At 43.3% G+C, this 27,113-nt stretch overlaps 1 protein-coding gene across 1 annotated transcript in view; it reads right to left on the bottom strand.

Moving 5' to 3' along the window:
- The window catches only part of LOC137299233 (uncharacterized), an 81,789-nt gene that overhangs the window by 24,252 nt on the left and 30,424 nt on the right, over positions 1-27,113 (bottom strand). Inside the window, exons 13-22 of the mRNA XM_067967895.1 lie at positions 25,969-26,012; positions 24,371-24,474; positions 23,060-23,231; positions 22,543-22,650; positions 19,813-19,980; positions 17,428-17,521; positions 12,532-12,682; positions 11,328-11,532; positions 8,727-8,905; positions 6,732-6,897 (exon numbers count right to left, since the gene is read on the bottom strand). Of these exons, the coding sequence (XP_067823996.1) occupies positions 6,732-6,897; positions 8,727-8,905; positions 11,328-11,532; positions 12,532-12,682; positions 17,428-17,521; positions 19,813-19,980; positions 22,543-22,650; positions 23,060-23,231; positions 24,371-24,474; positions 25,969-26,012 (1,391 nt within the window). The remainder of the gene's footprint in view (positions 1-6,731; positions 6,898-8,726; positions 8,906-11,327; positions 11,533-12,531; positions 12,683-17,427; positions 17,522-19,812; positions 19,981-22,542; positions 22,651-23,059; positions 23,232-24,370; positions 24,475-25,968; positions 26,013-27,113) is intronic.

The raw sequence follows: 27,113 nt of genomic DNA, 5'->3' as shown, positions 1-27,113 counted from the left end.
GGATGCATAGGAGCCCAGAGTCAGGCAGGGTGTGGCGAGGCCATGGAGGGAACTGTAAGCTTAAGTGCTCATGAAGCACGACAAATGTATTGGAAATAGAACAGTCACATCTGAATGAGAAAGAGAAGTTAATGTTTTAGGTGTGATCAGTTACCACAGTGAATTAAAAATCCTGGTCCTTGCTTACAATTCCCTCCATGGCCTCGTCACACCCTCTCTCGTCAACATCCCCCATACCAGCCATGATTTTGTTCCTCTGACTTTGGGCTTTTATACACCCGCATTCTCTGTTCCTCCATCTCTGGTCGAGCCCTCAGCCATCATGGTTCTGGAAATCCCTTCACTTTGCTACTTCTCCCCATCATTAAAAAACTCCTCAAAACCTACACTTATGGTCAACTCTCCGAACTCTTCCACTACTGCTCAGTATCTGCACTGAGTTCCTCCTATGTGAAGCATCTTGGAATATTTATTATGTCCAAAGGCACTAAATAAATGCAAGTTGTTATTGCACTGTTACTGTATAAAAAACTTTGTGAACAGTTTCACTGGCAGGATCAGTACAACGATAATGCTATGGCTATAATGGATACTTTGATATCTTCATCTTTAAAGCACTTATATAAATTAAATATATGTAGCTGAAAATGGTTGACATATAGCTCATTTATTCTGGAAGGTTCAGATCAAAGCTCTGCAGTCATGCCACATCCAGTCATGAATGGTGGTGGACAATTAAACAACGAACGGGAGGAGGAGGCTCCATGAACACCCCCATCCTCAATGATGGCAGAGTCCAGCATGTGATTGCAAAAGACAAGGCTGAAGCGTTTGTAACCATCTTCAGCCAGAAGTGCCGAGTGGATGATCCATCTCGGCCTCCTCCAGCTATCCCCACCATCACAAAAGCCTGTCTTCAGCCAATTCGATTCACTCAACGTGATATCAAGAAATGGCTGAGTGCACTGGATACAACAAAGGCTATGGGCCCCGACGACATCCCGGCTGTAGTGCTGAAGACTTGTGCTCCAGAACTAGCCACGCCTCTATCCAAACTGTTCCAGTACAGCTACAACACTGGCATCTACCAGACAAGGTGGAAAATTGCCCATGTATGTCCTGTCCACAAAAAGCAGGACAAATCCAATCCAGCCAATTACCACCCCATCAGTTTACTCTCAATCATCAGTAAAGTGTCGTCAACAGTGCTATATCAAGTGGCACTTACTCACCAATAACCTGCTCACCAATGCTCAGTTTGGGTTCCACCAGGACCACTCAGCTCAAGACCTCATTACAGCCTTGGTCGAAACTTGGACAGAAGAGCTGAATTCCGGAGGTGAGGTGAGAGTGACTGCCCTTGACATCAAGGCAGCATTTGACCGAGTGTGGCACCAAGGAGCTCTAGTAAAATTGAAGTCAATGGGAATCAGGGGGAAAACTCTCCAGTGGCTGGAGTCACACATAGCATAAAGGAAGATGGTGGTGGTTATTGGAGGCCAATCATCTCAGCCCAGGACATTGCTGCAGGAGTTACTCAGAGCAGTGTCTTAGGCCCAACCATCTTCTGCTGCTTCATCAATGACCTTCCCTCCATCATAAGGTCAGAAATGGGGATGTTCGCTGATGATTGCACAGTGTTCAGTTCCATTCGCAACCCCTCAGATAATGAAGCAGCCCGTGCCCACAAGCAGCAAGACCTGGAAAGCATCCAGGCTTGAACTGATAAGTGGCAAGTAACATTCGCGCCAGACAAGTGCCAGGCAATCACCACCTCCAACAAGAGAGAGTCCAACCATCTCCCCTTGACATTCAACGGCATTATCCATCGCCGACTCCCCCACCATCAACATCCTGGGGGGTCACCATTGACCAGAAACTTAACTGGACCAGCCACATAAATACTGTGGCTGCAGAAGCAGGTCAGAGGCTGAGTATTCTGGGGTGAGTGACTCACCTCCTGACTCCCCAAAGCCTTTCCACCATCTACAAGGCACAAGTCAGGAATGTGATGGAATACTCTCCACTTGCCTGGATGAGTGCAGCTCCAACAACACTCAAGAAACTCGACACCATCTAGGACAAAACAGCCCACTTGATTGGCACCCCATCCACCACCCTAAACATTCACTCCCTTCACCACTGGCGCACTGTGGCTGCAGTGTGTACCATCTACAGGATGCACTGTAGCAACTTGCCAAGGCTTCTTCGACAGCATCTCCCAAACCCGCGACCTCTACCACCTAGAAGGACAAGAGCAGCAGGCACATGGGAACAACACCACCTGCACATTCCCTTCGAAATCACACACCATCCCGACTTGGAAATATATCGCCGTTCCTTCATCGTCGCTGGGTCAAAATCCTGAAACTTCCTACCTAACAGCACTGTGGGAAAACTTTCACCACACGGACTGCAGCGGTTCAAGAAGGTGGCTCATCACCACCTTCTCAAGGGGAATTAGGGATGGGCAATAAATGCTGGCCTTGCCAACGACACCCACATCCCATCAACAAATTTAAAAAAATCATTTGACATCTCTCTGATCAAAGGTTAGTACCAGCAACACTAGAAGCACTCTAGCAGTTCAAATCTCTTATTAAAACTTACCTCCCATGATCCTGTTCTGTGATGACTTTAAAAGGTATATCTGTGAGCATTGAACTAACACACTACCCTTTCATCTCTGGGATCCATGTTCAAAGTCCACACAAGCTGATGGATAAAAGTCTCCTCTACCTGCTGGGTCCAATATGAAATGGTTCAGCAGTCTCAACTCAAGTGCTAGTGTAAGTCTTAAAGGGCATGAGACCACAACAAAAAAAACTGCCCAAACTGAGAAAAAATTAGCATCCTCAAAAAGGCTACAACAGTAAGTAAGGAGAAACCACTGGCAGGAGGGTTGGTAACCAGAGGACACAGATTTAAGATAATTGGCAAAAGAACCAGGGGGGAGATGAGGAGAAATGTTTCTACTCAGTGAGTTGTTATGATCTGGAACGCGCTGCCTGAAAGGGTGGTGGAAGCAGATTCAATAGTAACTTTCAAAAGGGAATTGGATATGAAAAGGAAAAAATTGCAGGGCTATGGGGAAAGAGCAGGGAAGCGGGACTGATTGGATAACTCTTTCAAAGAGCTGGCACAGGCACGATGGGCCAAATGGCCTCCTTCTGTGCTGCATGATTCCATGATTCTGTGAAAATGGCTGATTGATAACAATGGTTGTTTCATTCTCCAACACTGCTCACCTCAATCACAAAGTACAGATGAGAGAGGCCATTCAGACCATTTAGATCATCCTTCCAAAAAAACTTATGACGATCCTCCCCAAGCAAAGCATCTAACTGCCTCTTGAACTGCCCAGCTCCGCCCCTGCCTCAGCTCATCTGTGCTGAAACCTTCATCCATGCCTTTATTACCTCTAGACTCGACCATTCCAAACTCTCCTGGCTGGCCTCCCACCTTGCACCCTCCAAAAATGTGAGCTCATCCAAAACTCTGCTGCCCGTATCCTAACTCGCACCAAGTCCCGTTCACCCATCACCCCTGTGATCGCTGACCCACATTGGTTATCGGTTTGGCAACGCCTCAATTTTAAAATTCTCATCCTTGTTTTCAAATCCCTTCATTGCCTCACCCCTCCCTATCTCTGTAACCTCCTCCAGCTCTACAACCCTCTGAGATCTCTGTGCTCCTCCAATTCTGGCCTCTTGTGCATCCCCGATTTCCATTGCTCCACCATTGGTGCCGTGCCTTCAGCTGCCTAGGCTCTAAACACTGGAATTACCTTCCTAAACCTCTCTGTCTCTCTGACTCTCTCTCTCCTTTAAGATGCTTCTTAAAACCTACCCCTTTGACCAAGCTTTTGGTCACCTTTCCTAATATCTCACGTGGCTCGGTGTCAAATTTTGTTTGATAATCTCTCCTATGAAGAAACTTGGGACATTTTACCACATTAAAGGCACTATGTAAATGCAAATTGTTGTTATAATATCATTACCTATGATTGATCATTTTATAAAGGCATGCAAGTCCATTAATTAATTGATCCAAGTGTCTGTAGGAAATAGGAGTGCGTTTCCCATTCTGATCAATCATGGCAGATTAAAACACCACAGAAACAGTGCATCAGATTAAAGAGTCTCCAAGAATAATACAGTAGCAATATTCTTTACCCTAGAGGCTTGCCCTCTTCTAGCCTGCTGTCTGCATAGTATGTGGGTTAGGAACAATACAGTGCAGTTAATTAAGCCAGTCCACTAGAGGTCAGTGCACAGCATCGATTGTCTGAATGCAACCAAACACTTCCAACATTGAACTCCATTTTATGTGACAGCTACAAAATCTACAATATTTCGGGTGAATTTCCAGCCAAATAAAGTGGTCTTATGTAAAGGCTGGAGAGTTATTTACTGCAGTTGTACTCATTCTGGAATATAAAATCCCACCTTTTGACCCCAGAGTTGGGCTGAGGTCATGAATCGGTTGATGGAAACCACCTGCCCCTTTACTACGAGGAAAGAAAACAGTGCATTCATCGAGCAGGTAATTCAATATCACCTTGGGCAGCTGTATGTAGGTATAATGCCTGAGAAATTACATCCAGTTCAAAACATCCTGAAATTGACCTCAAAAAGGGGCAGGTCTATTTGCTCTAATTCTCTCCCTCTCCTCTCCCTAATATCCACAGGTACTGACAGCCCTTTGATACACAACTCAAGTGGCAATTCTTCATTCACAAGCCTGGACCCTGAGTGTCAGCAGGCTACTGAACTATGTAGGGCATCACAGATGCATCCAAACCTGTTCCCTCCTGATGTGTGTGTCCAGAAAGAGTCACTGAACAACAATCAGGCACCCAGTGCATACTTTGGGATACTGAGGTCAATTGTAGCATCAAAACTACTGCCCTAGATGAAATCAAGCAACTTAGCACAGACTGGAAATCAAAACTGAGACCTTCTTACTCCTAAGGCATAGAGGGGGCTTGGGATACCTTTTTCGTCAGGAAGGGAGAAAAATCAGAGAAGCTGCATATCATTTTCCTCTTTAAAAGAGAATTGGATGAACATTTGGCCAACGCATGCAAGGTTAGGCAGACATTCTGGAGATCCGCTTGATCGACCTTGGTTGGAAGGGGTGCGCAGGAAGAAACTATCCAGAACCTTTCCTCAGGAGATTAAATGGGTAGGGTATGGTAGAGTCCATGATAGAGCAGATTGTATATAAATTTGAGAATGGAACAGGATTGACAAGTGCAAGGGCCTTTTCAGATTACATAGAATTTATAGCACAGAAACGGGCCATTCGGCCCAACTGGTCTATGCCGGTGTTTATGCTCCATATGAGCCTACATTGATTGCATACTTTCATATGTCATTATAACAATGACATTACACACATGCAGCATAATGATGTACTTTGAATCATGTTTATTCGTAAATGCACAAAACAAAGAAAAGATAAAGTTTGCCAAACATTGTTTTCAAGCTGATGCACCTTCAACATTTAAGAATAGTTTAGAGGTGGTTGAAGGACAGGGGAATAAAGGGGTATGGGAACAGAGCAGGCACATGGGATTAGAACCACTGCTTGTGTGGAGGATAAACACTAACATGAACTTTGGTTGGGCTGAACGGCCTGTTTCCATGTTGTTATTCTATGTTAAAAGGTTCCACTGTACGTTTTGTTTAACTAAATATTTTGGTTGTCTTTATATAGATGTGTGTTGGAAAGGTTGGCAAAATATCTTTTATTTCTGCACTAAAGTACATTGATTTTTGTTAACTCAGTCTTTTATTTACTGTTAGTTGCATGCTTCCTCTTTCCCTGCAAAAATATATTTTACCACACTTAAAACTAAAAGTAAGAATCCAATTTGTGGTTCTACTGAGAGAAAGAAAAGAGGTAGGTTCATGCAAAGTATTCCCAATCTTGGTCATGTTGTCAGTTGGAGGTCCCCCAGCGGAGACTAGGTGAGAAGGTGACAGAGAGAGGTAAACACACAGGATATGTACACACACTGTAATGTTTGTCAATGTAAAATGATGTATTTGGCTCTCCGAATGGCTCATTGTATTTATCCAAGGAGTAGCTGCATCATGCAGACCAGAAAGGTTCCAGGTTTGAGCCCCGGTCTGTGCTGAATTCGCTGATCCCAGCTGGAGTGGCAGAGGTGGTGCCACATTTGGCCTCAGTGCTTCTGGGTTAGGTAGAGGAAAATCAGTCAAAGCCCCCACTCCTGATCACTATCTGACAATCCCTGACCACTAGCTGACAATCCCTGCTAGAAGTGCGTATGTGTAGAGGACAGGATGGGTTACAGCTGTGATGATGCACACCAAGAGTCTGCTGACGCTCACCGTATTGATTCACACGTCAACAATGGTCACTTGGACGAGGTACCAGAGGGCAGTGCCTTTGAACTGCATTCCGGTAAGAAGTGAATGTCTTCAGAAGAAGAGGGAACAGGGATGGGAGAAGTGGTGAGAATAAAAACAATTGCGTCTATTGAAACTGAGAATTCATCTACTTATCTTATGTTACTGGTTAAGTGTCTTGAAAATCATTGCAGTGCTTCATTTGAAGATTCAGAAATGTATCCTTTTTTTTTCAGTTTTCTCTCTTGTCTCCCAAATACACTGACTCTTGCCTGGGTGTGGTTCCATCACAGTCAAGCATGATCAGCTAATTCAGCCCAAACAGGAATGCACCCTAAAGTAAGTCCTTACCTTGAGTCCGCTCCTTGCTCATTAACTGTGCTGCTGCATTACCCACAGAGATTGGGAACTCCTTGTCCTTCTGGAAGGATGAGATTACCTCCAGCTCGGATTTATTTGGTTTCGCATCCTCTGTGAAGTAAAATCCACTCAGATAGTCTGGAGGGGGCACCGGATCCTGGCCAAAATAAAGAAAAACATGGGCATTTTGGAAAAGGGGTGTCATTGTTATATTTATGATCACCAGAGCAAGCAATTTATTTATTTTTGATGCTGATCCAGAGGGATCAGATGGAAAGGGACACGGGTACAACTGAGCAAAAAGAAACTTACTACATCATGCAAATGGAAGTTTTTATTTTGCTTTCAGTATTCTCACCCATATTCAGACACCTTCAGGTGGTAGAATAGAAAAGCTAAGCTCCTTTCATGGCACTGTGGGTAAAGGTACCCCTGCTGTAATGTTAGGCTAGAAAGACCAGAATATCCCAGGTTCAATTCCAAGTCTAAGCTGAGTTTTGCCATAACACATCAAAGGCAGGATTGTCCTTAAGTTTAGCGGCATTACTAAGTCATGGACCTGTACCACTAAATCCCCACCCATTTTGAAGCCCAAGGGATTTTCCAGCAAATGTGAGGCCAGTGCCCCAATTTCCCATTATTATCATCTCAGCAACACTGGATGGGACACCATAGGCATCCAGCGATGCTAGGAGAGGCAAAATGTTTCTCAAACTTTAAATGTCCACATCGAGGAGTGCAAGGGGCGACTGATGCACAGATAAGCGCACAGGATTTAAAATTTCAAACTCTGACTGAAACCTGACCCTCATGCTTGCAGCTGCTTGTCACCATCAATCTTTAACCAGGATAGTAGAAAAGAACCCCTAAGCACAAGGGTCACAACAGATAAGTCGGTTTTTCTTCAACTTTTCTCAGTTTTATGAGTGAATTTTCTCAACTAGTTTGCCTGCTAGCCAGCCTGATGATCTCTAAATGTTTATAAAACTGTTTATTAGGGCTCTGAAAATCTGCAAAGGGAGCACATCTCAGCGTAAGTGCCCTCCCAGTACGTCTCCCACTAAACCCAGCGGACTTTCTGGGGTCAGGGGGAGGTCCCCTGTTTTGCACAGGTGCCTGCAGTACTAGGGGAAAATCTAGGGTGTCTGCCATGTTTGAGGGCCCGGAAAGTTCAGCGGAGGAGTACTGGGCTGGAGGTGGGAAGATGGGGCAAGTTCCTTCCACTCCCCCCCCCCTCCCCCCCACCACACCCCTTGGAAGTTGCCTCCTGCAGATCCCTTATTAAGGGGTTGCTTTAAAATATTTTTACATAAAAATTTGAGATTTTTCTTCAGGGATCCAGGCTGGAACCCTCAAGTAGCTCCATTTCTGCCCTTTGATGGGTAGGTGAGCCTGGTCTCACCTATACTGGGTCACTCTGAGTCCTCGCCACCCCCCCTGCCGGTTGTGCTCACTTATCCTGAGGGCTTGGTTTGGGGTAGGCGGAGGCTCCACCCCCACGCCCGCCCATATAGGCCGTCCTGGAAACTGCTGCGCAATGTATATATAATTCGCAGCATATATCCACGTCCTGGCCTAGATTGCTGGCCCTTCCAGCGTACTCTCGCCAAAGTTATAGCGGGAGTATGCCAGAAAGCGCCGGAGATTTTCAAGGCTAAAGTTTACTGACCAACATTCTCCCATCGATCAACACCACTTAACACAGATTAACTGGTTATTCATCATACTTCTGTTTGTGGGATCTTGTGGTGCGCAACATGGATGCCGTGTGTATCCACATAAGTACAGTAACTGCACTTCAAAGTAATTCATCAAAGTGAAACATTTTGGGACATTTCTGAGAGCTGTCATAGAGCAAGTTTCATTCATTCCTTATAGGACCCACTTCTTACAAAAGTGAACTGTTTATCAACTAGTGTACATCCCCAGAGCTACACAAATACTGAATTAACTTCCCGCCTTATAATTCAGCTCACAATGAATTACCTGCGTGTGTGGTAAAAGTCGGATTAACAAACTGCAGCAGGGAACTGTAGCTTGATGATTTAGCGACGATGCAGTGAGAGGAGTCTGTTCTTTTGATGGCATCCCTCCTCTCAATTTGAGCTGGAATCCTCCAACATTTAACTCTCCACGTTCATTGAACAAGGAAACCATGGTGTTGCCTGCAAAATCAAACAGTAAATAAATAGATGCACAAACAGGGAAGAGAGCAATGTTGGGCCCAATAATTTGAGTGCCCAGTTATCAAAGACTTGCTGCTGGTATATTTCCCTTACAGCTACAGTATGTGCTAAGTTAAATTTTATAATCTACAGTATTTTAAAATAAGCTCCATCTAGTGGCTGCTGTATCATTTTATTTTCCTCCATGGGGTCTTTTTGGAGTGATAGACGAGGGTGTAGGTCATCTAAAGGATAATTACCATTAAACTAACAGGTATGCACTCTACAGGGTTTAACTGAACAATGAAATATTCAATGAGCTTGAACAGAAATTATATTTATTGTTATGATTTTGTAAGATTGAAATAATCCTGTAATTTCACTTGGGAAGAATTCTCCTGGTCGCTATTGTAGTGATATCGTTAATACATATGTGAAGATTTCCTCTGGTCAGTATTTATTGTAAAATTAGAAATGGGTACAAAAAGCACATATTTCACTAGAAATAGATTAGAGGAAATCTTCACGAATGTATTTACAATGTGGCTACAATAGCAACTAAAGAAATGCTTCCTCCTATATATACACATTAATTTTTTTAATGCAAATTATTATTTTTTTTTAAACCTCTTTTTCTCTTCTGTCAGTCTCTCTACACCATGCACTATCCTCAATCAAGAGGACAGGTAGTCTTCTCCTAGGCCTGGGACAATTCTGCTTTGTACAGAGCCACTAACAGGTGGACAGGTAACAGGAGAGAATGGGTGATTCTCTCTTCCCCCCCTAACCATTGTTTCCTCCTTCACTTCCCCCTTATGGTGAAGCATTTGGCCTGTGCACAGCACTTCTTCACAATGTTATCGTTCCAGGACAGTACAGTTTAGTTTGGGAATTTGCCATATGATGAATCATGACTTGATTCTGGTGGTACAGAACTTTGGAGGTCCAACACAGTGGCCACTAGGAGATAATGTCATTAACATATGAAAGGCCTGGATATGCACTGGAAAAAATGACACTACACAAGTGTCACAGCAACAGACAAGACCTGTCAGCCACCTCACGTAAATTCATCTAACAACACTCTCTTTGTCCACTTCATTAGTGAGCTATAGATGGATTAGCTGACTTTAATAAATCACATTTGTTATTAAGCTTACTTGAAAAAACAGCCCCCTACCTCTAACATTAAAGTGCTGGAGTCTCATCCAGAGGCACCAAGTTAAGAGGCTATCATGGAGGCAGCTGACAGGAATAGTGAGTTTTACAGCTACATAATACAATTCATTTTACACAACTACACGTATACAGTAGGCACACACACACACACACACACACAGCCCTTAACATATCAGAACGTAATTCAGTTGAGGAGATGATAACATAAACCACAGAAATGCAGATTGAGCAGTTCACGAAGATTATCTGCACCTCAGGATTAAAATAAAAGCAGAAAATAATGGCAATATGCAGGAGGCCTGTAACCATCTGAAAAGAGAAAAGATGGGTTCTGTCTTTTCACTTTACAAATGCTGATGGACCTGCTGTGTATTTACAGCATTTTCTGTTTTTATTTCCTAATTCTAGCATTTGCAGGTTTTGGTCCTGAAAATCCGCGGCTGTTCTGGCCATAAGTTTGATGGCAATCCGCCAGAACGTGTGGAAACTTGGCCAAGACTGGGATACGTAAGGTCCCAGTCCTGCACTGAGGTTTCCAGGATGGTTTGTTGGGAGTGGGGCCTTGCTGGAGCCAGAGGTGAGGATTCCCTACGTTGTCCTGGGCCCTCAGTGGGACCCGGCATATAGTCGACAGAGGTATGTTTGATCAGACCAGGTATACCTACCCACCAAGAGATAGAAGTGGTCCATTTAAATCAATTGTTGGTAAATCGAGCAGGCTCCATTAGGTACTTGCAATCCTTCCTACCCAATTTTTCTCAATGCTCTGCCCCAGGTGGGGCTTTACGCCGTAGTATAATAAAAGAAAAACATGCCCTATGGTTGAGGAATGTTTTTAAACTCCAACGATTATGGTTTAAGCAAGAGACATATTGGGCATTGCATTTTAGAGTTCCAGATTAACCATTTGGCTTGGGAATTTAGGAGTAGAAATTGTCACCCATGTAATTGTGCAAATTCATAAACAGCACAGACCAAATTCCAGTCTCTGCTATTTTACAGCAGATGTTAACCTGTTTAAACTAAATGGGTTAATACGTCTGTTAAAATTGCTTACACAGCAGCGAGTTAAGTCTTTGTACGATACCATGGTCAACAGGAATTTTGACCCTTTATTTTTCCATACTGTATTTTACTTTCTGTGTTTGTTTTAATTTTCCCCTTTTTTGTTTTAATTCTTTTAATCTGGCTAAAAGATTTACTTGATTTACAAATTGTCATTTGTAAATTTATTATCACTCACCTATAACAACCAGGTCCCCAGTGTCAGAATCGATTGTGTACACTCTAAGCAAAATCAGCACGTTGGGATCTAGTGTTTCTCTGCCTTTCACATTTACAGTCATGCAATAACGGAACTCTGGGGATCTTGCTGGGCTGTTGAGTATTGGGAACGCCAAGATATCAGGTAGGTCATCCCGGCCTGAACGCATTATTCGTCCAGTCACCTTATGAGTATCAGGAAAAAGAAGAAAATGTCAAAATTCAATAGGATCAAGTCAACTGAGCCAAGCTTACTCCTTCTTGCCAGATATCTCTTCTCCTTTCTCTCCTAAAGGCACTGGCTCCTTGCTGAGCTAAGGTTCTGCAGGGACTAATTGCCCTCCAGTAGCTCACCCACATGTGAGCCTTAATATCCTAGTCAACTGTGGGGGCATATCACAGCCGAGTCCAATCCTGTCTTCACCTAACATCTTCACACTCGCACTTCCAGCAGTGGACACATATTAGTGATCAGGGGTGAGATCCCTGGTTGGTATTCCCCTCCTTAATTCAGGGATATTGAGGCCAATTGTAGCACCCCAGCCACCACCTCAACTGAGATAAGCTAACTCACCATAGACTGGGGAGCAACCTTCTCTGAGAAACAGGCAGGAGCATCATTACTCAATGCAAATCAGGGTCCTATGACGTCATTAGGACCCCAAAGCCACTTTGGTGTGGTTAAGCACGGCGCCCACTATACAGTGAGAAACAGCCAGAACCAGCGCCCCTCAGTGAGATCACTGGAAGCAGTTCTGGGAACAATAACAAAGTAATTTACTGGGCACTTTTTGGACAGCAAGATGAGGGTAATTGTTCTCCATGCGCCTTGTTGCTAATCCTCCCCCCTTCAATAGTGCTCACCATTGTTTCCGCCCCCCGCCCCCCCCAACCTTTAATCCCTTGTTGCAGGCCTGTGCTCTGTAGATGGTCCACCATTTTCCCGCTCCCCTCCCAAAACGACAAGATGCCTATCAACACTCGGAACACCCTGGCAGCTCGCCGCTTGAATACAAATAAGGCCTGACCGTCGGAATGGTTTGACCATTTCATGGCAATATTGGGTGGGCGTTGCAATCGCTCAGCCCACTGCCCGCCCATGATGAAAGTCTACCCCAAGGTGTTGCAGATGTATCCCATTCCCTCGTTACACTAATACTCGATGCGCTTTCTCCATGTCTTACCTTGGTGATGGTTGCATTGTCTGGGATATAACGTATTGCATCAAGGTACAGATCAAAAGGCTCATTTACCATTGCTGGATGCGGTAATGCCACAGCTGAATTATGGGCAACCCACGGCACAGTAAGAAAACGTTCATCAGATGATAAAAATCTGGCAAAATCAAAGCAGACAGGTTCAAAAAAAAAGTATAAGAAAATAGTGTTAAATTGTTCTTTTGAAGGTTTTGCAATTAGGAGGGTGAGAGGGGAGAAAAAGAGAAACCCTTCCCACCTTCATTGGCTGTAAAGCACTTTGAGACGTCCTGAAGTTGTGAAAGGAGCTACATAAATGCAAGTTTATGGATGGTAAACAGAAATGGGAACTCTGGATTATTTTTTCCTCCCTAACTCAGGGATACTGAGGCACCTGTATCGTCACCAACTAACATTAGCTACCTCAGCACAGACTGGGGACCAAACTTGGCACCTTCCTAGTCTCCCTAGCTCTGTAACCTTTTCCAGCCTTACAACCCTCCAAGATCTCTGCGCTCCTCCAATTCTGGCCTCTTGCGCATCCCCTATTTTAATCGCTCCACCATTGGCAGCCGCGCCTTCAGCTGCCTAGGTCCTAAGCTCTGGAATTCCCTCCCTAAACCTCTCCGCCTCTCTACCTCTCTCTCCTCCTTTAAGACACTCCTTAAAACCTACATCCCTGTCCCAATATCTCATTATGTGGCTTGGAGTCAAATTTTGTTTGATAACGCTCCTGTGAAGCGCCTTGGGACATTTTACTACGTTAAAGACATTATAGAAATGCAAATTATTGTTATAGGTTCAGCTATTTACTTTTAGCCAGGCGAGTCATGGGGGAAAGTAGAGGGAGACACATGTAAAGATCAGTCTCTCTCCAACTCCCTCCCTCTGATAAGAAGCACTTGCGTTTTTATTTCAAGTTATGGAGATTAAGTTGTGTTGTTTAATCTAAAGGCAGTGCGTAATGATCCCTGCTTATGGAGAGTCCACAGCAGCGGACAAAGGCAGCCTAAGCCATCAACCTTTTGTGCATCCAAAGATACTCGCATTGTTATTATTACAAGTCGCTTTGGAATATATCAAAGTAAAATTGACTTTATGATACGTGGTCACTTCTTGTCAGAAACATTTAGCTGCTGCTTTCAAAATAACATTAGCAGGTTATAAAGTTAGAAATTAGGGACCTGTAGATACAAACCTATTGTTAAAAAAGTGCCATGGAGCTAGTTCAAATTTCTAGCTCCATGACTCATTTTTACTGTAAATGTTACAAAAAATACTCATACATGTTTAACAGTATCACATAGTTCCTGCTGATAGCTCCGCTGCTGTAGCAGTACCCATTGTGTAATGGGAGCCATGCAGACTAGGATGGTCCAAGCTCAATCATCGCTCTGGGCTGAGTCAGCTGATCTCAGCCAGGGTGATGGCAGGGGTGCTACATTGTCCTCAGCAACCATGGGATAAGGAAGGGAAACATTTCAGGCAGAGTTTCTGCTCCTTATCACTATCTAGTGATCCCTGCCATTATTGTGTGTGTATTGCACAGCAGGTGGGCACAGGATCAGGATCAGGCTTGGCTGTAATGCCTACCATGGTTGAATATCTGCCAACACCCACTGCCTAAGGGTAGGCATCGAGAACTGTCACTTTGGGCAAGGTACTGGGGGATGCCTCCGTCTTGGATTTGTATTGCACAATGAGTCAGCATCTTCAAGAAAGGAGGGAAGAAACTGGGGACGGGGAACATTTTTAAAAACAATGCTAAGGTTCAATGTCTACACTGAATTCACAGATGCACAGATCCAGCAGGGAACCATGTTCAGAGGGAGTATGTGTCGGAGATACAGATACAGTATTATGGCACTGATTCTCCTTCCAGCTCTCTCTTCAAGCGTGCCTCCCTGTTAGGAGCACAGAACCAATGAATTTACCCTTTGGTCCCAGTACAGAGACTGTCTTCCCATTTCATTTCCTTCCCTATGCTGAATAGGGAACTGAAGCAGAGAGTGCATCCATTAATTGGACAGTCCCATAGAAACACAATTCTATTTTTGTAATATTTATAATGGCAACAATACACGGAACTAAAGTAGCCATATTATTAGAATAGATTCTTTTCAGAGTCTTGTCCAAAGTAATTCAATGGAGGGTGGTGTGGTGAAATTAGCATCCACAGCTATATATATCATGCAAATAACATATCTCTCATCCCACAGGTGTACACAGACACACAAATACGTGCATTCACGCATGAATGTGATACACTAATATTTTTGGCGGGTATTTTTGAGATCTTCACACAAGAAAAAGTATCTTTACAAAGGGATCACTTAGTAGTATGTTAGAATCACTTAAAAAACCATCTTGATAGAAACATTTCAAATCTAGGCTCAACCCTGCCTATTCAACACAATGTCACCCCAGGTGAGGAAGTGCTTCAGAATTATTGTACCTGCAGTGCTAATGAGCCACAGGTCTCTGCTGTCTAATTGACAGCTATGCTTTTGCACTGGCAATGTGAAACAGGATTTCAAATTAATGCTTTAATTGACACAATCTTTTAAGTTAGGCAGTCAGCCAAGTTGATAAACAGGTATGAATTTATAGACTGCAGTCATATTTTGCACATTTAACTGCTGAATATTTAATGTCAAACTATCTAGCGACGGAACAACAAAATGTTAGGAACAGCAGAAGTAATGACAGATGCTGTCTTCAGATGGGAAACTACCTTACTAATTAAAGTCTGGATTGGGAATTTTATCACTCTTGTTCAATTAACATATATATGAAATATATATTTTTAAAAATGCCTGTGATTCCCCATACATGGGGGAAGTGATTTGTTGTGGGCAACATTCTGAAATAAATCCCATGATGTCACTAGACGGTGCAAATTCCCCAGTCAGCCTCCCTTCTCATTGGCACATTACAGTTAATCAGCAGCACAATTTAAAGTGCCACTGTTTTGTATCTCTCTGCCTGCCAAACACTGAAGAAAGTTTCTAGCTAGTACAGTAACCAGGAAGCTCAGCTTTGCACACCAGCATTGTTTAAAGTTAGGGTCTGAATTAAAGTACTGGGGAGCAATATAGATGTGAGTGTTTGCCAATTGTAAGGCCAGCTGTTTACTGTAACAGCAGATTCAACAAACTATCCAATTTGTTCACCAGCACTTTAATTTGGACCGACGCCTGGAGAAAAATATCTCCTCCGACTGCTTGCAATTTTTGCCATTTACCTTGCAGCTGCCTCATGATTTGCAACAATTTTTGCACAGCTTAATCCCGTGCACAATCTGTACGGTGCATTCTTGATCTCAGGCATACCATCGTGGGCAGCGGTGGCTTGGTGCTTCCCCAGCAAAAACAAGGAAAAGAATCACAGGAGAAAGCACTACAGGCTGCTCGTGCACATGTCCTAGTGGCAGATTATACGACAGCATTGGCAGGTGCTGTAGGTTACTTTTCCGCCATAACAGATGAAGAAATAAGGATAGTTTAAAAATACATGAAATAAATATTTCAAAAAAAAAAGTTACAATACTCCTCATCCTTCTCCACCTGTCCGCAGCCTTTGACACGGTTGACTACACCATCCTCCTCCAACGCCTCTCCTCTGTCGTCCAGCTAGGTGGGACTGCGCTCACCTGATTCCATTCTTATCTATCCAGTTGTAACCTGAGAATCACCTGCAATGGCTTCTCTTTCAGCTCCTGCACGTTACTTCTGGAGTCCCCCAAGGATCTATCCTTGAGCCACCTCCTTTTTCTCATCTACATGCTGCCCCTCACCGAAAACACATCAGGTTCCACATTTACGCTGACCACACCCAGCTCTACCTCACCACCACCTGCCTTGACCTCTCCACTGTCTCTGATTTGTCACACTGCTTGTCCGACTGGATGTGCAAAAATTTTCTCCAACCAAATACTGGGAAGACTGAAGCCATTTGGTCCCCATCACAAACTCCGTTCCCTAGCCACCAATTTCATCCCCCTCCCTGGCCATTGGCTGAGGCTGAACAAGACTGTTTGTTGGCCTATTGGCGAACCTGAGATGAGCTTCTGACCACATATCTACTCCATCATCAAGACCGCCTACTTCCACCTCCGTAACATCGCCTGTCTCTGCCCCGCCTCAGCTCATCTGCAGCTGAAACCCTCATCCATGCCTTTGTTACCTCTAGACTTGACTATTCCAATGCTCTCCTAGCTGGCCTCCCATCTTCCACCCTCCATAAACTTGAGTTCATCCAAAACTCTGCTGCCCGTATCCTAACTCGCACCAAGTCCTGTTCACCCAACACCCCTGTGATCGCTGACCTACATTGGCTCACAGTCCAAGAACGCCTCGATTTTAAAATTCTCATCCTTGTTTTCAAAGCCTTCCATGGCCTTACCCCTCCCTATCTCTGTAACCTCCTCCAGTCCTACAAACCTCCCAGATCTCTGAGCTCCTCCAATTTTGGCCTCTTACGCATCCCCGATTTTAATCACTCCACCATTGGCAGCCGTGTCTTCAGCTGCCTGGGCCCTAAGCTCTGGAATTCCCTCCCTAAACCTCTCCGCCTCTCTACCTCTCTCTCCTCCTTTAAGACGCTCCTTAAAACCTATCTCTTTGACCAAGCTTTTGGTCACCTGTGCTAATATCTCCTTATGTGGCTCAATGTCAAATTTTGTTTGATAATTGCTCCTGTGAAGCGCCTTGGGACGTTTTACTACACTAAAGGTGCACATCTAAAGTCACAGCCAAAGTTAACGACCCAAAGTTGACTCCAGTCTCAGAGATGCTGTTTCCATTCATTACCTCGGTGTTGGTCTGAGATGTGGCTAACATGGCTGAAATTTAAGTTAAATAATAGACAATGTTGGCAATCTACCTCTCCCCTTCTGTTTCCTGGTCTCTCTGCCTCCGATTTTCCAGGTATGGATCATAAGCAGTCAGTGTGATCTCTGATCCCTGATGGACAAGTTCTGCAAAGTATCACACACACAATTAGATTCTGTCAAATTCTTCCTATTATTGCTGTGCTTCAATTCCCTCCTCCTCCCATTTAAATTGTAAAAAATCAAAAACACTCATCACAGTATGTGTCATGGTAATTGGTTGGTAATTGGGTGGGAGGTAGGAGACAGAGAGTAGGGATAAAGGGAATGTTCTCTGATTGCAGGATGTGACAAGCGGTATTTCCCATCGATCTGTATGGGGGATTCAGCTTTTCAACATATATATTAATGGCTTAGATGAAGGAATAGAGAATAAATCCAAGTCATAGACAGATTAATTGAGTGGACAAATCTGTGGCAGATGGAGTTCAATGTGGGGAAAATGTGAGGTCATCCACTTTGGGTCCGAGAAAGACAATTCAGAATATTTTCTTAATGGTGAGAGATTAGTAGCTGTGAAGGAGCAAAGAGATTTGGGTGTCCATATACACAAATCACTGAAAGCTAGTGCACATGTACAAAGCATAATCAAAAAGGCTAATGGAATGTGAGCATTTATCTCAAGGGGGTTTGAATTCAAAAGTGAGGAAGGGATGCTTCAGTTGTACAGAGCCTTGGTTCGGACGCCATCTGGAGTACTGCATTCAGTTTTGGGCACCGCATCTCAGGAAAGATATAATGGCCTTGGAGGGGGTACAGCGAGATGCACCAGGACGATACCAGGGCTTAAAGGGTTAAATTATGAGGACAGGTTGCATAAACTTGGTTTACATTCCCTTGAGTTTAGGAGGTTGAGGGGTAATCTAATCGTGGTCTTTAAAAACCTAAAGGGATTCGGTAGTATGAGATTATTTCCTCTGGTGGGGGAATCCAGAACAAGGGAGCATAACCTTAAAATTGGAACTAGGCCATTTAGGAGTGAAATCAGGCAGCACTTTTTCACACAAAGGTGGTGGAAATCTGAAGTTCTCTCCCAAAAGGCTGTGGATGCTGGGGGGAGAATTGAAGCTTTCAAGACTGAGATTGATAGATTTTTTGTTAGGTAAGCGTATCAAGGGTTGTGGAGCTAAGGCGGGTAAATGGAGTTGAGGTACGGATCAGCCATGATCTAACAGAATAGCAGAGCAGGCTCAAGGGGCTTAATGGCCGTTTCCTGTTCCTACATTCCTATGTTCCCACTGCATGCAATATTAATGCGTATGATATTCCTCCATCCACTATTTTAATGGTATTTAAAATAAATGGCCTCGTGTCTCAGTTAAAATAGTGGACAGAGGAAGTCATATGACATTGTTAAAATTCATATGGCAATATAGAAACAGTAATTTCTAGACTACAATATTTCAAAGAGAGAAATGATCTGTTCTGGGATTGTTATAGATGGTTTAGTCATCATAAAGAAATCCAGTGAGTTGTGCATTATGCCCAGTTCCAAAAGAGTGTGACATCATGATATATGTTCTGATATACTATTATATAGGAGAGATTTAAAAAACCACAGCCCAAAAATCCATGGCAGCGTGCGATTCAGGCATTTGCTTTGGGATCGTACCTGCCATAGAACTGCATCAAAGTTCACAGGGTCAGGGGGAGGGGCCTTGAGAAGCAAGCCTTTGGTAGTTTGGGGGGCACATCTGGAGCCTCTGGAAACACGGGATGGTCTCCCTCCCCCTCTCCCCCTCCAAGAAAGTAACATAATGCAGCCCTGGCAGCCCCTTTAAGGCAGGGGGCTGCTTTCAATTTTAAAACAATCCCCCTCCACCCACCCCAGTCTTTTGGGATCCAGGCCCCGACCCCAACTAGGATCTCCCGGTGGAGCCCACTTCCGCACTTCTGAAGGCTGCTATGCCTCATCTCACTCAATGTACCAGCCTCCAAACATATGCCAGGTCTCTGTGAGGCCAAGGAAGTGGGAACTCCTAGCGCAGGGAGTCGCCATCTTTGGCCCTGTCTCCTCCGCATCTGTCGCCTTGTTTGGGGCAGATGGAGGCACTGCCCCAAATAAAGTCACAGTAAACTCCAATGTAAGGCTGGGACCTGCTGTTTCCTGGTCACGGTGGAGTTTGCAGCTCTTCTGCCCGGTTCCCACCACAGTACAGCAGCAGTCCGCATGAATGGTCGAGCAATTTCGGCACCATTATATACACGTGTAATGTCACAGGAACCTAGACAGTGTTTGGAATTTATGAGATTGTGCTTAAATTCCAAATATCAGAACCAGAAAGTGCCATTAAAAAGGGACCACAGTTTCTCTGGTTCATCAAATATTTGGCTTGATTACTGTACTTCTTGTTTTGTTAGTTTTTAAAAAAAAATACCTGTACTGCTGTGAGCTGGGGCTCCATCAGTAATATTGTCAGGGACCTTCCCAGGATACAATACAATGACCAGGGACTGTGGATGGGGTGCCCACACCAACCTGGTTGCCGTGGTTTCCTGGTGAAATGGGTCTACCTTAATCCAGCCCAGGGGCACTGGTCCAAAGTCTAGAAGACATAATTTTATTTTGAGTATCTTCACATATGAAAAAGACGGGTACACAAGAAAAATCTCAAAATGAAAATCAGATCAGACTTTAGATTTCATCTACACATAACACAATTGGATGTGATATTCTTCATGGAATTCAGCAAAGAATGTCAAATAATTTCATGACAGCGGCTGAGGCACAGTCACGTTGACCTGTTCTTTTAAATCAGGCCAAGTTAATGAACATGTACCAATCTATAATTCAACAAATGCAAAATTCTAATTAAAACCTTGTCAAGCAAAGAAAATTTAAAACAATGAAGCAAAAAGGAGATTCTATTTGCTGTATAGTTTTTGCGATTGTATTACACCCACACCTTAAATGGTCTGACAGTATATTGAATCAGGTACTCACTTCAAATCACTACACTTGTTGGTTTAATGTTCCAAAACATATAATGGATTTCATCAGTTATCTGCCATACCACCTACTTAGGCAGTGTGGCGAGCCAATTAAAAACACAAACAGAATACTAGGAATTATACCCAGAAAGAAAGAAAAACTTGTGTTTATATAGCACTTTTCACAATGTCCCAAAGAGCTTTACAACCAAGGAAGTACTTTTGAAGTGTAGTGACCGTTGTAATGTAGGTACTTTGAAGAGCAGTATAGTGCAAGTCTACAGAGGTTATGCTAAAGCTTTAGAATGCACTGGTCAAACTATACCTGGAACATTGTGTTCAGTTCTGTTTTCCATGCTACGAAAAGGATGTACAGTCATTAGAGAGAGTGCAGAGAAGAAGACAATCCTAAATGTAAAGGTTTTAAGTCACGAGAAAAGGTTAGGGAAGTTCAAGGTCTACAATCTAGAGAGGTTACAGGAGGATCTCACTGAGATATATAAAGTATTAAATTCTAAGTACTTAAAAGAAAGGCAAGCTAGTAGGGCTAAAGGACATAAATTTTAATTAGTGAAAAGTAAATTCAAAATAGATATTTGGAAGAATTTCTTTACTCAAAAGGTGATAAATGTTTATAATAATCTGCCAGGCAGAATAGTAGAGACAAAGGCATGATATTAAAAATGTATGTTGGAATAGGAGAGGTAGGGTCCTGGGAGTCAGGCTTCAATAGACTTTTCTTGTCCTTGATTGTCTTTATGTCGTCGAGTAAGTGAAGTGTTTCACATCATTGAGGAATTCAAAGAGATCTGTCAGGACCAAAAGCAGACATGGCAACAGCCTAGTGACTGTGGAAGCCCTGTTCCTGAGCAGCAAGAAAATGTATATATATATATATACTTCTTTAAAACTCGGTTTCATTTTATAATTTTTTGAAAAAACATGGGCCAACAGACAAATGGTTATATCAATATACTAGCAGATCACCAATCATGTTGCTCATGGTAAGTCGAATGATAGCAGCTTTATCCCATGTAATGCAGAACGTAAATTATTCACTTGGGTAGGAAGAATAGAAAAGCAGAATATTTTTTAAAAGGTGAGAAATTAAGAAATGTTGGTAGTCAGAGGGATTTGGGTGTCCTTGTACACAAATCATAGAAAGTTAACATGCAGGCACAGCAAGAAATTAGAAAGGCAAATGGTATGTTTCCTTTTTGCAAGGGGGTTGGAGTATCAGAGTAAGGAGGTCTTGCTGCAATTATATAGGGCTCTGGTGAGACCACACCTAGAGTAAGTACTGTGTACAATTTTGGTCTCCTTAACTAAGGAAGGATATACTTGCCTTAGAGGGGGTGCAACGAAGGTACATTAGATTGATTCCTGGAATGAGAGGGTTGTCCTATGAGGAAAGATTGAGTAGAATGGGCCTACATTGTCTGGAGTTTAGAAGATTGAGAGGTGATCTCAATGAAACATATAAAATTCTTATAGGACTTGACAGGGTGGTTGCTGAGAGGCTGTTTCCTCTGGCTGGAGAATCTAGATCTAGGGGTCATAGCCTCAAGATAAGGGATCTGCCATTTAGGACCGAGATAAGGAAAAATTTCTCCACTCAGAGGGCTGTGAATCTTTGGAATGCTCTACCCAGAGGGCTGTGGATGTTCAGTCATTGAGTATATTCAAGATTGAGATCGATAGATTTTTGGACACTAAGAGAATCAAGGGATATGGGGATAGAGCGGGAAAGTAGAATCGAGGGAGAAGGTGAGCCATGATCTTTTTGAATGGCGGAGCAGGCTCGAGGGGCCATATGGCCTACTCCTGTTCCTATTTCTTATGTTCTTATGTTTTATTCTACTGCTAGGATTGAGCTGTGTTTAAGTTAGCCTGTCTCCTTAAGGTCCAATGCTGAAAGTAAACTCAGTGAGGTCAATCAGAGTTTAATTGCTTTTTGGTGAAGTGAGGGAAGTTTGCAAATTGGAAGATGCTTGTAAGATTCTAGCCCCAGGTCAGGAAAAAAACATGAAATGATTGCCATTCTTTTTTTGTAGATAGTTTCTAACACATTTCAAAATGTGACATCTAAAGTGTGATGTATTTTCTCTAAACTTCTATTTTAGAAGAACCACCGCAATGTATTTCTTTTCTTACTCAGATCCTCTTAAGTTACGTACCTTTCACAGTGGGGCAATACAGAAGACTGATAATGACACATGGTTGGTCCTCAGTTGGATTCATGACTTTGAATTCGGATGGATCGATCAACTCAAACTCAAAATTTTCTGAAAGAGAAAACGCAACAAAAAAGTAATTAGTCCTTATTTTAGTTAGCAGCGAATTTAGAAAAAAATAGTTGTGACATTGATCAGCTTTAAAATTCACCATTTGAGATATCCTTTGAATGTTTAAAGAATAAACTCGCAAAGTGTTTCACACACAGGAGCCAGTAATGTGGTCACTGCGCTGCGCCCCAGTGCCAGTGCTGTTCAGGCACTCCACATGCCCGCACATGAATGAGCTCATCTCACAGGCGGCTCACCACCACCTTCTCAAGGGCAGCTAGGGATGGGCAGTAAATGCCGGCCCTGCCAGCGATGCCCACATCCCGAAGAATGATTCAAAAAAAGGAGTTACTCGGCAGGCCATCAACACCACTATGTCACCATAGGAGTATTTACATTTAACTTGTACCATCAAACTTAAGAGTAAGTTCAGTCACGGCTGCCCCATTGGATGTTCTTTCCATACTCATATTCAAAAGGGTTGGTTTAGAAAGAGATGACTTTGAGCGTAGCTTCAAGTTGCCATAGAACATAGAAACTGTTAACTTTATAACAAGCGGATTAAATTCCTTCAACCGCTCCTGAGGAAAAACACAAACACTGCGTCAGGAAGAGTCCTTAGCAATCCCTATTCTAGAAGATTAAGCAATGTATAAGCTTAATATATAAACATCATTGTATAATTGCCCAATTTGAAAGTGCCTAAAAACTCGAGGAGAGGAGGTAAGTCAAAACAGAAAATAGAATCATAGAATCATATAGCACAGGAGGTCATTCGGCTCATCGTGCTTGTGTCGGCTCGCTGAAAGAGCTACCAAATAGTCCCACTCCACTGCCCCTTCCCCATAGCCCTGCAAATTTTTTGCTTTTTAAGCATATATCCAATTCTCTTTTGAAAGTTACTATTGAATCTGCTTCCACCACCCTTTCAGGCAATGCATTCCAGATCATAACAACTCACTGAGTAAAAAAATTTTTCCTCATCTCCCCTCTGGTTCTCTTTTGCCACTTGTCTTAAATCTATGTCCTCTAGTTTCTGACCCTTCTGCCAGTGGAAACAGTTTCTCCCTATCTATTCTGTCAAAACCCCTCATAATTTTGAATATCTTGATTACATCTCCCCTTAACCTTCTTTGCTCTAAGAAGAACAATAAGGAGTAATTTCCTGAGTGGAGCCTTGCCCGATAGCTGCACAAATCAGAAAATTGCAGACATGCTGCTCGTGATTTCCTACCTTTTAAAACGAGTAGGCGAGACTCCTCACTGGTAGCACAAACACAGCACAATCGGCACTATAGCACTAACTTTAGGATGATATATGGAAATTAGATGACTGAAGAGTTCATGAGTATATTACTTTGTTACAATTTCATATCCCACCACATTCAGTGCGGTACTATATTATGGTTTTTACACTAACCCCAATCTAGAATGAGTATAAATACAAAAACAAATTTAATTTTCAAGTTAGATAAGAGGAACATGTTGCTGTGGAGGGTTGCAGAGATAAGCAACTGGCTAAATTAATCCTTCTGTGGATATATCCCCGATTATTGCCCAGTTCCTCCTGTTCAAAGGAAGCAGCCTCACTATCACTAACTCACACCTCCAACTAACACAACAACCATATGAAATTGTGATGAACCATATCAGTCCTCTTTCCTCCTCTGCCCCATCACTAGAACATAAAATAATCTCATAACCAAATGAACATATTTACCTCTGATGTGGATTTCAACAAAATTAGTTTCACTAAAATATTCTTTAGTCCAATAGGTAGGATCTCACCCAGTGTGCCTTTAAAATCGGTGTCATTGCTGATACCTAAATACAAAAAAAACAAACAGCAACTGAGGAACTAAACCCTTCCTACTGAAATAAGCATGTTGGGTTTGAATAAAAGCAGTGGTTCAGACCATTAAAATATAGGCCACCTGTATTATAAAACCCAATATAAAGAGACGTTCCACATAGAAGAACATTATGACACACAGATTTAGATTATCAGTGACAGTACAACATGTTCAAGGACTAAGGCATGTCCCCTCAAATGACGAGATATGAACTTGAGCCCGTGATTCTGCCAATCGATTAAGTTGCCGATCTCAATTGTTTTAGTGTAAGGATGTTTAACAGATTGGGGGGGGGGGACCAGGGGACACGAATTTAAACTATGTAAGAGTAGGAATAGACTGGATGTTGGGCGGTTCTGCTTTTCCCGGAGAGTAGTGAGCCTCTGGAATACATGGCCGGCTGGTGTGGTGGGTGCTGACTCTCTGTAGCCTTCGAGAGAGAGCTGGACCGGTTCCTGACTGGGTGTAGAGATAGCGTCTTATAGAAGGTAAGTGACTTTACAGATAATACTTGGTCCATGTGATCTCCTGGACTCGTTTCAATCGTCTGGGGGGTGCGGGGGGGGGGGGGGGTCGGAGAGGAATTTTCCCTTATTGGCCCTGGGTTTTTTCTGTTTTTTTGCCTTTCCCAAGAGTTTACATCTGTGCGGGGGGAGTGAAGGTATCATGGTGTGGGGCAGGCTTGATGGACCAGCTGGTCTTTTCCTGCTTGTCAATTTTGTATGTTTGTATGTGTCAAGCAGAGTCTAAGCACTTCTCCAAAACAAAGTGGGAGTGGAGCAAACAGCATGGCCAGCCTCCTCTAATACACCTTCTAGTAGCTGGCTCAGGGAGGTGCTGGCAGATGCCAGGACAGTGCAATGCATCCTGTCTGCAAATTTTGTAGTGGTACGAGGAAGATGTCAGCATGTGAGAAAACAACTCACAGAAAAGAGAAATGCAAATACCCATAAAAGTGATTTCTAAATCACACCTGTGTTAGGATGTAGGGTACAGTAGCATAGTGGTTATGTTACTGGACTAGTAAGCCAGAGGCCCGGACTAATTATCCGGAGACATGAGTTCAAATGCCGCTACAGCAGCTGGGGAATTTAATTCAGTTAATTAAATAAAATCTGGAATAAAAAGCTAGTATCAGTAATGGTGACCATGAAACTACCGGATTGTCGTAAAAACCCATCTGGTTCACTAATGTCCTTTAGGGAAGGAAACCTGCCGTCCTTACCCGGTCTGGCCTATATGTGACTCCAGACCCACAGCAATGTGGCTGATTCTTAAATGCCCTCTGAAATGGCCTAGCAAGCCACTCAGTTAGAAGGCGGCTCACCACCACCTTCTCAAGAGCAATTAGGGATGGGCAATAAATGCTGGCCTTGCCAGCCATGCCCACATCCCTTGAATGAATTTTTAAAAATGTCCATTGCCCTGTAGTGTACATTATTATTGTATAAACCAGTGACTGTACCTGTTAAAGCCCCTTTGTTCTTTGGGAAAGGTCCATACAGATTTCTGTGGGTTAAATGTTTCAATAAGTGTAATTAAAATTCAGAATCAAAGCGGGTATTTCACATTAAGTAAAAAGTCCGTGGATCATTGAGCACCTTCACTTAGCCCTATTGGTGCTCAGAGAGCCCAGGGCGTTCAAACACAAATAAACATGAGGAAATTATTAAACTGGTGAAAATACGAAGTAGTCCTGTAAATGAATGAAAGCAACAACATTTGCCAAACTTCACCTCAAATGGGATTTGGAAAGTATAGTTCAAATTTTCAAAATAGACATTGACTACCCAGTATTATGTGAAGACAATCAGTGTCACGTGATTAGCTTCATACAGCCTCTATCAAACTCATGGAAAAAATCATCTTGTTCTTGAGCATAAAGGTTGTTTTGTTGACAGTTCCCACAACAGCTCAGCATGGAACTGAACCATACAGACCAGAAAATTTAGATTTGAACTCTAGTCTATGCAGAGTTTGCTGATCTCAGCTGGGGCAGCAGTAGGGGTGTAACAATTGGTCTTAGTGTCTCTGGGTTAGAGAAGAAGGAAAAAAAAATCATTCAAGATTCCTGCTCCTGACCATTATCCAGTGACCATGCTGAAAACACAATGTTTGCTGAGCTCCAATTTTAACGTGAAGCCGGTTTCGGGTGGACAGGGAGCAAGACAAATGCCCCACCCCCACCCCGGAACTCAGCAGCGAGGCATTAGCGATTTTAACTCATCTGCATTCCACTGGCCAGCTGCAGCTGGATGGCAGGCAGGAGCAGAATTTTAGGCGACAGGAAGCTCATCGGCACTTGGGCAAGCTGTGGGGATGGGCTTTTTTGAGCGTCTCGCGGGAGAGAAAGGCAGGGGAGGCCTAAATTTTCCTTTTGGGGCCTGGAGGGGCACTCATAGAATCATAGAAAATTTACGGCACAGAAGGAGGCCATTCAGCCCATCGTGTCCATGCTGGCCGAAAATGAGCCACCTAGCCTAATCCCACTTTCCAGCACTTGGTCCGTAGCCTTGTAGGTCACAGCACTTCAGGTGCACATCCAGGTATTTTTTAAATGAGTTGAGGGTTTCTGCCTCTACCACCCTTTCAGGCAGTGAGTTCCAGACC

The sequence above is a fragment of the Heptranchias perlo genome, chromosome 28, assembly GCF_035084215.1.
Source record: "Heptranchias perlo isolate sHepPer1 chromosome 28, sHepPer1.hap1, whole genome shotgun sequence".
NCBI classification, from domain to species: domain Eukaryota; kingdom Metazoa; phylum Chordata; class Chondrichthyes; order Hexanchiformes; family Hexanchidae; genus Heptranchias; species Heptranchias perlo.
The sequence above is the reverse complement of the archived record's forward strand: the minus strand, read 5'-3'. Positions and strand labels throughout refer to the sequence as shown.